The 11,869-nt window shown below is 33.7% G+C and overlaps 3 protein-coding genes across 3 annotated transcripts; 2 read left to right on the top strand and 1 right to left on the bottom strand.

Annotated features, from left to right (window-relative positions):
• Nucleotides 1-69: 69 nt before the first annotated feature.
• On the bottom strand, nt 70-1,499 carry Cbp20 (cap binding protein 20). Its single transcript, XM_076125904.1, has 4 exons — nt 1,280-1,499; nt 947-1,164; nt 617-719; nt 70-308 (listed from the first exon to the last, which is right to left on the bottom strand). The coding sequence occupies exons 1-4, from the start codon at nt 1,325-1,327 to the stop codon at nt 213-215; spliced, it is 465 nt and encodes a 154-aa protein (XP_075982019.1). The 5' UTR covers nt 1,328-1,499; the 3' UTR covers nt 70-212.
• A 449-nt stretch (nt 1,500-1,948) lies between these two features.
• LOC142978178 (uncharacterized) lies at nt 1,949-3,476 on the top strand. The gene is made up of 4 exons (XM_076122510.1): nt 1,949-2,310; nt 2,404-2,601; nt 2,694-2,934; nt 3,021-3,476. The coding sequence occupies exons 1-4, from the start codon at nt 2,173-2,175 to the stop codon at nt 3,221-3,223; spliced, it is 780 nt and encodes a 259-aa protein (XP_075978625.1). The 5' UTR covers nt 1,949-2,172; the 3' UTR covers nt 3,224-3,476.
• A 761-nt stretch (nt 3,477-4,237) lies between these two features.
• On the top strand, nt 4,238-11,780 carry RhoL (Ras-like GTP-binding protein RhoL). The gene is made up of 5 exons (XM_076125845.1): nt 4,238-4,664; nt 8,044-8,158; nt 8,778-8,895; nt 9,702-9,780; nt 10,435-11,780. Exons 1-5 carry the CDS (start codon nt 4,549-4,551, stop codon nt 10,556-10,558), a joined length of 552 nt encoding a protein of 183 aa, XP_075981960.1. The 5' UTR covers nt 4,238-4,548; the 3' UTR covers nt 10,559-11,780.
• The last annotated feature ends 89 nt before the right edge of the window (nt 11,781-11,869 follow it).

Genomic DNA, 11,869 nt, shown 5'->3' with positions numbered 1-11,869 from the left:
TGGATTCCAGGAAGTTAACTATATTGTTGCGGGGAAAATTTTGATGAACACAAGAGAAAAAAATTGAAGTATCATTAGATGAAAAATGTTTGATACATTATATTTATTTGGCATTCAGATGAAGTTGAATGGAGTCACATGTTATTATTAACAGTCTTCACACAAAGTCCTGTTCCTTACAATTAGAGCACACTATAATCACTTATTATCTATCAGCGTTCCATTGTGTTGGGAGTTATTTTTTGAGCAATGATCTTTCCGTAGCCACCTCTGCCTCCGTCATAATCAGTTCTATACTCATCTCGGACCTGAAACATTATTCACACAGCTATAGACTACATTATTCAACAAATTTGACACTGTTTAATCTACATTTTAATTATAGCTGAAGAGCAGACCTATGATTTGAAGCAAGTCTTTAATACTAAGATTTATTTCTTGTTGCAATAATAGACTACTCATGTAACAGTTGTCTGAACAATGAAAATTAAAGAGAAGAAAATGAAATACATTAGAACATGACGTTGTATGATGTTGGTAGTCTAACAAATATTAAAAGAGAGGTGCACAGCTTCCTTAAAGAATATTTGTTACATAATTAAGTAAATATTGATACCTGTCCGCCAGTTTTGCCCCTTCCGTATTGTCTGCCTTCAACGAAGCCAGCGTCCCAATCACAACGGATTATTCTGTCATCCAGTCTAGTACCGTTTATATACCTGTAAACACCAGAAAGGCTATATCCATATGTTTATCACTAATTGTACTGATTATTCTAACGGTTTGTAGGTCATGTCCTACATAATCTTACAGATTGGAACTTTACTCAAATTACTGAAATATGTTCCTCTAAAAATATAACACACCATAAAAATAATGAGATCTTGAACTTATAAAGTTATAATTTTATAAGTCTACTTGATACGTTTGTTTATAATAAACTAACCTCATACAGTTTTCGGCGTCTAATCGTGAGTAATATTCGACGAAGCAAAATCCGCAAGGAGTTTTCTTATACTTATCTAAACCCATAATAACTCTTCTTATATCACCACACTTTGAAAATAATTCATATATTTGTTCTTCTGTGGTATAAAATGATAGATTTCCGATATAAAGTGTTGCTGACGCTTTCAATAACTTTTCTTGTTCGCTCCTGGATCCCTGTGAGATAAGATCATTTTATAGTTTAATAATTCGCAATGGTTTCTTATGAAAACTATATTTATACCATACAAAGCTTTAATTTTAACCGAGAAAAGGCTATAAAGCATTTTACCTTAAAATGTTGATCACGGTATGAACTGATTTCAATTGATGAATTCATGGCGCCGTAGTTTCGCGTTATTTTATAAAAGAAACAACATGCACACACGGTATTATGTTATTATCACCTAGGCAAAGAGAGAAAAAGCAGGTTAATTTGCTTTGAAGTAAAATCTGTAAAATCTAACAACTCAACAACAATTTCTAACATGACAAACAAATTGACAACTGGCGTTAATGGAGTTGCCATTTTATTGAATTAGTTTATTCACCATAAAGTCATAAAAAAGTAGCTAGAGTTTGAACTATTGTTTTTTAGTCAAATAACATGAGATTTAAGATAATTATGATAAAGAATTTCACTGCATTCGATGTCAAGGCGCAATAAGGTAGGTACGTAATAGACTAAGTTCTAGCCGTAACTGCAATATAGATGTGAAGTATTTTTCAAGTTAACCACATTTTTGTTGTTTGAAAAAATATCTACCCTGTGATGAATTTTAAACTCCATTCATTCAATTTTATTTATCTTATATTAGCTTATGAAGATAAGGCTTTTGCAACCTAAACACAAAAGATATGCTTTACAGAAAATCGTTCAATCGTGATTCAATCCAAAAAGATGACCGATGACATTATTTACAAATAAGTGAATGCTGGCAGCACTGAATATTTCAATCTGTCATTTGTTTCAAATTTCGCGGTTAGATTCTTGCAACTTTTGAAACTTGTTCTTAACTTTTGACTTTTTCTTGCTTTACTAAGTTTATTTACTTTAAAACGTACTAGTTCTTATTTTAACTATACTAACACGAATACGTTTAAATTTATAGTAAAATAACATAACTTATTTTACTTTCTAGTTTTACTTTTCCTATATTACTGCTTTAGTTACAAAGAGATTCGATGGCTACAGTTGAAGAATATGAAGCTTTAGACGAAGAGGTAAAGGAGCTCTTACAAAATTACAAACATAAAAGGGCCACCGCATACGAACCGTGTACTATTAAAAACTTTAAGGAGTGCCTAATTGGCCTACATGAAGTGAGTAAACATTGTCTTTGTTTCGTGGCCTTAAAGTATCGTTACGACCGTTTTCGTCTTCCATATTAATGTGATGTTGTTTTTCGTTCTTAGGAATTTAATCTCCTCAATATAAACTATGTCTTTAATCCATATTTGGATGTCAACTCGAACACGTTACGGTCGGAAGCTCTCGTCAATCTTGTCAATGCTGTGTGGACATTGTTGCACACTACTAAGAATTTACAGCAAAAGGCTGAGAGATTAGAAGAAGAAAATCACATACTGGTGCACAATAACAAGCAGCTGAATGTAAGTATAAAAAATAAACTGACAATTTCATATTTAAGTTCATAGAATTATGTAGAGAGTCTATAGAGTCTTATATTTTTCTTTTATTACAGGGAATAGTAATGAGATTAAAAGAAAAGATAAGTTTAGAGAAAAATGAGTCCAAGGCATGCGTGGCTTCAGCTCAAAGGATTTCAGATCATTCAGATGAGATGCTACACAGGTTGACTGAAACGAGGGCAAAGTTGTTGCAAGTCACCAAACAAAAGGAAGCTGGTGAGAGGAAACTGAACAATGAGATAACAAGACTCAAACTACAGAATGAAAAACTTACTGATAGACTGAGAGATAAAGGTACAGATATTTAAAAACTTATAATTATACATAGACAAAGGTAAATTAATTTTTAATTAAACTTCCCACCTCTTCTAAATTTTCAGATGTTCACACACATTCTAGTAAAGCATCATATTCTGCATGTAGAAGTATTAAATCAGACCAAGAAGAATACAACAAGCACTTAAAAGGCATTATAAGTAAACTGGAGAAAAACAATCAAATGTTGGTGCAAGAAGTTCTTAAACTTAAAGAAGAACTCATTTTTAGGGGCATGGATAACTTTGATCTAGACGATAAAAAATAATTACTACCTTGCTATGCGGAGCCATTTTGTTAATAAGCTTAAAATAAAATTGTTGACTGTTAATCTTAATTGTGATAATGTTAACTAATCAGTATTATGAAAAAATGTACAAACAAATAAGAATTTGTGAGCTACTTAATAATAACTTATAATTACACTATTAATTAATTATTAATTAAACACAACTACTGGGACTTAATTGTTGCTAATTATTTTGTAATTGACTACCATTATAATATACTCTTTTATCTAATTTGTCTTTAAGTTAATCACCCCAATAACAATGAATACTGGACAGTAAAATTTTTGGAAATATTTAAATCAGTTCATTCAATTTTCTATTCATGTGCTAATATTTATATCTGTTACTGTAAAAGCCCGAATTGTGGTAAATCCTAAGATTTTCCGGTAAAACCTAAGATTTACCAACTCTCAATGGTAAAAGTCCGGACAAGCCAGAGTTTAAAAACTATGTTACGATATATAAAAAAATCCTCCGTCATAACTTTGTTTATAACTATTTCACGGTATAATTATATACTGTGGCATAGTTATAAAGAAGGAGTTTTGGGCATAGCGACATGGGTAGGTTAGGTTAGAAGGCTAAGGTGGGAGCGAGCGAAGCGAAGCTCCCACCTTAGCCTTCGTGGTTATTTTTTTTTAACCACCCAGAAGGAGGAGCCCCGCGAAGCGGGGCTCCGGCGACATCTCGATATCATCAAGTGAATATAGGTAAAAGTTCGAAATAAAATAATTGTTCGGACTTTTACCATTGCGAGTTGGTAAATCTTAGGTTATACCGGAAAATCTTAGGATTTACCACCGTTCGGGCTTTTACAGTAACATATTATCTATTTTATGTTATACCACCTATAATGACGATATTCAATGCGTCGAATAATAAACAAATGAGATGCGTGACGTTCGCTCATTTACGGCCGTGGTTTGTACGTAATACGTTCATAGAATTAATTAGATGTTTGTGGTGCGAGCATTTGCCGCAGTACCGAGCGACACTATCAGTCTGAACTGATTCACAGTTCACACTGTTCGTCAACACTCGCCACTCGACCGCGAAAGTGCGCGCGCGCTTCTTGTTTCAATTACATTGGTGTCGTTATCATTAGTATTTCTATAAGATTGATAAGATCATTACATCACTAAGTGATAAGATTCAAGGACCAAGTTACAGGTGAGCAGTACGCTGCCACTCAGCCGTAACTACAGCTGTATTTTAAATAAGTGTGGAACAATTTGTTTATTGCTCGGATAGTGAACTTAGTGTGAAAACCGTGTTTAACAATTTGTCGGATGTCGCACGCACCATGGGGACATCGAAAAGACTGAAGATAACAGTGGTCGGCGATGGTATGGTCGGCAAGACCTGCTTGCTCTACGTGTATACGAAAAACGAATTTCCGAAAGAATATGTACCTACAGTGTAAGTATTGACTTAAAATTCTTAATTGGTTCCGGTAATGTTTGAGACGAGGCAGGTGCCGCGTCTGCTAGGTCAATAGGGCGATTGCGACAGGTAAGTGCGACGTGAGACTAAATTAGCGAGTCAGTGCCGTAACATCGTTATCACAGATTTATAATATTACCTTGTTGACACACTTGATATTCCTACAGTACTTAGCAGATTCCATGAGTTTGTTTTCATATAACACATAGGTACGTTCATTTAAACATTCTTAATGTGGACACCAAGTCCCAGTGAGGAAAGATTTTATATAATTTTCCTTCTATGAAATAATAACCAGTTTTAAATACGTATTATTTTAACTAACTGAGTCATATTAAAAGCATTATATATTTTGAGAATCATTATTTATTTATGAGTATGTATGTATTTAATTCATACTTAGATGCAATTTAATTGTACCTATTTGAAGCGTTAATATTTGTCTTTGGTTTCGCTAGCTATGGAAAATTAGTTGTGTAAATACTCAATGTATCCTCGAACACAGTTAAAACTAGTATTTTATTATTGAGTATGTTGGTGATGATGAATCGATTCGTCTTACGTCATTCAAATTTGTTCAATACTGTAGAATTTACCTCTATGACTAATCTCATGTAAGGCATATTACTTAAATAAAATGATCATCATTATAAGCCAAGAATGTGTCGTTTATATCCTGTTTGGCTTGTTCTATCAAATTCTATATTTCTGCATTATCTAGTACTTTGGTATGGTCCATAAAAATATTTACGTAAGTATCGTCCTTCAAAACCTTAATTTTAAACTTCCACAAGATTATTTTACTCTGATGATTGAAACAAAATTACAAAGGTCATGTCGTTAAGCAAAAAATATCAGCCATGGCCTAAAGTCATTTGAAGCCCCAAAACTTATTCTGGATGGGTACCTATATTCAGGAAAGAGAAAATGAAGACCTTATTTAAGTTGAACATAATATCCTTTACAGTAAACACGTATGCAATAAGTGGTACTTAGTTGTATGTACCTAATCATTTTACTCTAGATTATCTTATTTGTTGGAAGATAAGACGTCAATATAATATTATTGTCTTTCGTTTCTTAGTATTTACCTGTTATCGACATCAGAATATAGCTAGGCAACTTTATGAAAAAATGCTGTTGATTTCCGATTTAACAATCTCTCTCTCAATGCATAAAATAGTGTCTGGCGTTAATTTTTGGCAATACTGTAGATGGTTAAGATAAAAGACGGCTGAGTACTATTAGATAAATGTCAAGTAAACTTTTGCGTACAGTGCTATAAGTATAGCCGGCATAGTATAGCCCCATCCGCGACCAGTGCGCGAACATTATCGGACAGGTACCTACTTAGCATTGCGAGCTGCACTATTTATAAAGTCAAATACGTCGCGGCATTGTTGTATTGTATCTACACATTGTCGTTTCCTCCTTAAGAAACTGGCCGTACGCCTACACCAACTTTGATTTCCTTGCGATCCATCTCAACAGCAAACGACACTCATAATTTTAACTTAACATGAATTACCGGTTTAATTCGCCGTTTCTTCGCTATTATTTTCTTACGCCCCTATTCCATTATTTGACACAGAATTTTGTGGATACCGGTTCCTCATACATAACAAAACAACATAAAAACGAGGAATTTCGGAAGCTGTATTAATTTTATTAAAAAGCTGAACATATTATTAGCTAAAGAAAGAAATACGAACATAAATCCATTAATGTATCCTCATAAACTTACTAGAATACAAGTTTATTATTAAGTAAGCAAGTATATTAAGCATGAGTATTTGTGGTCGTAAGTAGTCGTGACTTAATAACATCCAAGTACATAGCTACATACCTAAGGTTATGATAAAATAATGACATAAGAGGTAAGTAGCTGTTTATAGACATTGTATAAATCTAAGTATTGTTGTTATTATTGGTTGTTTGTGAAAAACCAAGAAGACTGTAAACATTACGTTGGACGTCATAGTCTTGCCCAGTAAAGGTAAAATGCATCATTTTCCTATGTAAACTGAACATTTCTAAAAGGAAAATTAGCAGCTGATGATGTGTTTTCCTCATAATATAAAATGGGGTAACTAATAGTGATTAATCGGGAATATTATTGACGTGCACTGGAAAAGGTACCTTCGTGCTTATAAATGAACGTAAACATTTGTTTAGTTATTACTTTGGTCGGTATGTTTATATCTATCTACTAGTTAGGCTTGTACGTACAAAAGTAACTGTTAGATAGGTAAAGTGATGCAATGGTAGCAAGTATGAGCTACTGTGTGCGTAGTGGTCTCCAGTTCAATACCCCTGGTCTTGGTAGAAAAATTTTATAAGTCGATTGCTCGGAGTTTATCATTAGGAACTATATTTTAGAACATTTAGATTTTTTAAGAAATCTATAATCGTTATTCCACTGCACGTAAGTAGACGTAAAGTCTATTTAAGTCTAAACCAAACCTAATGACTTACAATTTTGTAGTTTATCAGATGTAATTTAACAGTCATTAAATCAAGAAACGATTAACTACACCGTTGCCCTATTAAAGTTTAGCTGCGCTTTAATGATATTTAGTGAGGTGTTTTGTAAAGATTTTTTCAATTATTTTATCTGTAATTTTGGGTTACCCACATAATATTTGCAATGCGCCTAACTTAAACTGAGCTCAAATTCTTGAAGTAAAGTCGGTAGAGATCATATGATGATGCAAGAGCTCTGTGTCCTCTTTGCCTGGGCTACCGGCGCCGCTTCTTTAAAGTACCTACATAGGTAATGTTAGTAGTCCGTCGTAACAGTTTATAGTTGGAAAGTGTATTTCACGTCGTAAAAGTAGGAAGCTACGTCCATTATCTTGTTAAATGTGGATTGAATGAAATAGAATGACACGTACGTACATTCTTTAGGGTTATTTTTAAGTCTTGTGCCGTACTAGACAGTCTTAATTTTAGTCAGCTAATAAAAGCATTACCCACCTACATTACAACGAGAGTGTATTTCTCGTACTTTTATTTTTAGTATTCTAGAACAAAAGCAGTCTCTAAGGTAGTCTACCTAACAAAGTACTGAATTACCTATTAAGTTAAGGATAGGTTGGTAGTTCGGATCGGTACTGTGTTGATTGCAGTTAGGTGTGCACTTGCATAATCAAGAGTAGAATAAACGGCCTATGCTGTGTAAACTAACTTTTTTTGAAAAATATAGAACTTTTGATCTAATTTACGGTCAGTTAAAGAACCCAATTTGGTTGTATCGTAGTGTGTGTCCAGCAGTCAGTATCTCCAGTATTCTCCAGTCCATCCAGCAGCACTTTTACTACAATGGATTAATAGCAGCTATTTTGTATCGTTACAGATTCGACAACTATGTTGGTTACATCACCGTGGACGGAGAGGAGGTGGAGATGGCGCTGTGGGACACGGCCGGACAGGAGGATTACGAACGATTAAGGCCCTTATCTTATATACACGTGAGTAATTTAAACTAAGTACTTACTTTCAAAAGCCAGCTGGTAATTTTCTTTTGCAATAAAATTGAACCATCAAACGACTAAATGTTCTTCGAGAAATCAGCGCCCCTAGCGTTATTTTAACGAACAATTTTTAGTGAAGTAATTTTAGTTGACTAGTTCTTGATACTTATATTTTCCCCCATTCCCCCAATCAAACTCTGTAGGTACAGTACCTAAATAAGTACATAAACATGAGTAAATACCTCGGATAGAAATGACGTTGTTTTGTTTTGCTATTGAATATATTAAACCCACAAAACCACAGCAATGTCAACAACGGTTTTTTATGAGTAAACGGGGAATTACGAGATTTTAAAACATATAGCTTTATTATATACCTACCTACTATGACTAATCTTTTGAGTAGAACATCACTAATGCCCGGTTTCTAAGTACATTTAGCGGTAGTTTATCTATTTAATAACGTATTTTATATGAGTTTATACGCTATTGAATAGATAAACTACCGCTAAATGTACCTCAAAAGCCGGGGGTAAGTTAAGTTACATTGCATTGGTTTTTTAAGCAGATTGCATTTGTAATGTGTTTAATAATTCATACGTTATTGTTATTACAGACAAACTGTTTCCTGGTATGCTATTCAGTGGGCACTCGTTCGTCATACGAAAATGTGATCCACAAATGGTATCCTGAGCTCAAACACTTCAGTGCGTCAGTACCTATTGTATTAGTTGGTGAGTTCTACATTATGTCCGACTGTTATATGCATTTAATATTAGATGTTAAGGATGATTATGATGATGTCTGCTTGTGGAAAAGACGTAGCTCGTCAGTCGTCACCTACTTGTCATTTCGTTTCTTTACAAATGTAATTTTTAGATTATTTATGTTTAGATATCTATTATGAATTTGACATAAAAACCTGCTGTTTTGTTAAGAATTGAGTATATAAATTTTTAATGCATAAATCATAGTAAGTATCTACCTAACTAATTTCATTTTGTACTTAAAACGATAATAGTAAACTTCGGTGATTAGTAGCCCCCTATTAGGCTAACATGTAATTATTTTTGCCATTTACAAAATTGTAATCTGCAGTAGTTTTATTATATTGACTTATTAGCTGTACAGCAATTTGCGGCCATTAGCAGAATTAGTGTTAATAAGGAAGAACTTAATTGCTGCTTTAGAGACAATGTTAAATTCGTAGTTAGTGAGCTTTGCTTAGTCACACTGTATAATTAAGCTGTTATAATTAGCAGCAGTCAACTGGTAATGATAATCTTTCTACAAACAAGCAATTTGTAGGGTGAAGTATTTCTGAAGGGCATTGAATCCCATCAGAACTCTAGCAATAAGCAAAAGTGAAATAACATACAGACAAACAAAGCATGGATGCCGCTCACGTATTTCACATAAATATTGCGCGATTTGCACTAATGTACCGCTGCTGATTGTACTAGGCAAACTATAAATAAACCTAATTACATAATGCTATTTATATATTTATCCCTAATCATGGTTTGTTTTACTATTTCAGCAACTAAAATAGATTTGCGAAACTCCGACCAGGAAGTGATTACGACGCAAGAGGGGAAAAAACTAAAAAAGAAAATTCGGTAAGTTTCAATAAAACATCAATATTTACACATGATAGCTGTTAACAATCAAATAGAAATTGAACATTTTTTATAACGACACAGAAGTGACAAGGGTTATCGTGCGCTCGCGCCGCCGGCAGCTGCGCTATCGCCTCTTATCACTCGCTGATAATGCCACGACAACTTGTGATATGACGACACAGGAACAATTTGTTAAATAAATCAAGCCATTTTACTACTGTTAAAAAACTAATAATGCATTTTTCATGTTTTGCCTTTTCTATAATTGACCTTGTAGATTATGCAAATTAATTTGTTAATAGGCTAACTGTTTGAAAGAATATTATTATGAATAGGTATTAGGTATTTAAACGTCAAAACCTTTATTAGTAGATTAGAACACCCACCTTCATTGCAAGTAATTGCAAGTCATTGCAAGCAAGAATGTTAGCTACGAGTATAATGCTTAGTTTTCCTGTTATCTGTCGTTATTTAATTTTCAGATTAAACCATTGAACTAGCGCAAAACTCACTGCAGCTCACAGCTATGCGCAGGTTTATTGCACATAGACAAGGCTTATCAATATAAAGTGGGCTGTTGTACATACATATTTAAGAGTTTGATAATACCGCGAACGACAGCTAGTAATAACTTTATCATGTATTTTTCAGGGCTGTTCAATTGGTGGAATGTTCGGCGCTGGAGCGAGTCAACATGAACGAGGTGTTCGAAGAAGCGGTGAGAGCCGCTCTGCGCAAGAAGCCCGTACATAAGCGCACCTGCCAGTATCTATGATTCCAACCACAACTGGTTATTTACCGACAACACTTAACCAACAGTCAAATAATATTTATTACCGTCGTCGTAACACGTCAAGTTTTCCTCACAATTTAGACGGGTACATCTACCGCGAGTGTTCATATACCTGCTAATTACTAAAACTATAGGAAAACGTAACGTTCTATATCTGTTTATGGAATTATTTCTGTATTCTGAGATTTAAGTATTATTAGCTGTGCACGAAATGCAAACTAAGAATAGATGAATTTGTATAAATGCAATAATATTATGAGATTTTAGTTATTTAGTGAACACTGAATTATTATTTATGGTGCCTACTTTTGTACAAATATATTATTATCGATGCTTCGTTAGATATCTAGAGATTATGTTAATGATAAATGTATATAAATGAATATTGCTTTAGAATACTAAATAGATTTTACAAATGTTGGTATTTCAGTAATGGATTATTTCAATAATTATATTATTATGGATGTTGAAAGTTAATAGGATACACTTGTTTGCAAGCTATTAATTGTATATTAGGATACGACATTACACTGCCATATATGAGTAGGTATACTTACTTCCTGGCGAACAAGGAAATTAAAAGAATCCCGAGTATTGGGGTCGACGTCTAGTCTCGACAGATACGGCTGGACATCCGTTCATAACAAGAGGCGCTATTTATAGTGAGTATACTTATAAAAACTAATAGGTTTACGATGTTTTGAAAGTAAGCTAGATTAGTTACGTATGGCAGGACGTGTGCACTTAGCATTTATCACACTGTGCAGTCAACAATGACGTCAGTAGATCGAGTGGTCGCACAGTCTAGATATAATGTGGCTCATCGGGTCCTCATGAGAATTCCCCCTGACGCACCTGGTGACGTCACGTGTACACATTTCGTGTAAAATGTATTACGTTTACAGTAAAGTTGACGAAATCAGTATTTTTCTAGCACACAACACATACTGTTGTATTCAAGTGGAATTTACACGTTGAATTACACTGTAGTTTAAAAGGAAAAATACAAGGAAACATATATTTACGTCGAACCATGTTGAGGGCGTGCTTATCGTATATTAATAATATAGATCAGCTAATCGTACGCTGTCTGGTGTTAGAGATTGTTTCTATCATCAAAGATCAGTGACTGATGAAATTATGTACATTAAATGTCGTTTACCAAAAAGTTTTGATGTTAAGTAAATAAATGCGTATTATACGATTCACTTCGTTTAATTACTCACTCGAACCTTAACCTATTCAATTATTTAGTTAATTTAAAGACTATAGTCTATAAGACTGAATCATAAT

Source organism: Anticarsia gemmatalis, chromosome 2, assembly GCF_050436995.1.
Source record: "Anticarsia gemmatalis isolate Benzon Research Colony breed Stoneville strain chromosome 2, ilAntGemm2 primary, whole genome shotgun sequence".
NCBI classification, from domain to species: Eukaryota; Metazoa; Arthropoda; class Insecta; order Lepidoptera; family Erebidae; genus Anticarsia; species Anticarsia gemmatalis.
The sequence above is the reverse complement of the archived record's forward strand: the minus strand, read 5'-3'. Positions and strand labels throughout refer to the sequence as shown.

What these genes read in the sequence shown, in the direction of transcription:
- Cbp20 (XM_076125904.1), bottom strand. Translation starts at nt 1,327, where the DNA reads ATGAATTCATCAATTGAAATCAGTTCATACCGTGATCAACATTTTAAG. An exon ending in ACCGTGATCAACATTTTAAG is followed by an intron (nt 1,165 to 1,279) that starts GTAAAATGCTTT and finishes CTTATCTCACAG; the next exon opens with GGATCCAGGAGCGAACAAGA. An exon ending in GACGCCGAAAACTGTATGAG is followed by an intron (nt 720 to 946) that starts GTTAGTTTATTA and finishes TGGTGTTTACAG; the next exon opens with GTATATAAACGGTACTAGAC.
- RhoL (XM_076125845.1), top strand. Translation starts at nt 4,549, where the DNA reads ATGGGGACATCGAAAAGACTGAAGATAACAGTGGTCGGCGATGGTATG. An exon ending in AAAGAATATGTACCTACAGT is followed by an intron (nt 4,665 to 8,043) that starts GTAAGTATTGAC and finishes GTATCGTTACAG; the next exon opens with ATTCGACAACTATGTTGGTT. An exon ending in GGCCCTTATCTTATATACAC is followed by an intron (nt 8,159 to 8,777) that starts GTGAGTAATTTA and finishes TTGTTATTACAG; the next exon opens with ACAAACTGTTTCCTGGTATG.
- LOC142978178 (XM_076122510.1), top strand. Translation starts at nt 2,173, where the DNA reads ATGGCTACAGTTGAAGAATATGAAGCTTTAGACGAAGAGGTAAAGGAG. An exon ending in ACAATAACAAGCAGCTGAAT is followed by an intron (nt 2,602 to 2,693) that starts GTAAGTATAAAA and finishes CTTTTATTACAG; the next exon opens with GGAATAGTAATGAGATTAAA. An exon ending in TGATAGACTGAGAGATAAAG is followed by an intron (nt 2,935 to 3,020) that starts GTACAGATATTT and finishes CTAAATTTTCAG; the next exon opens with ATGTTCACACACATTCTAGT.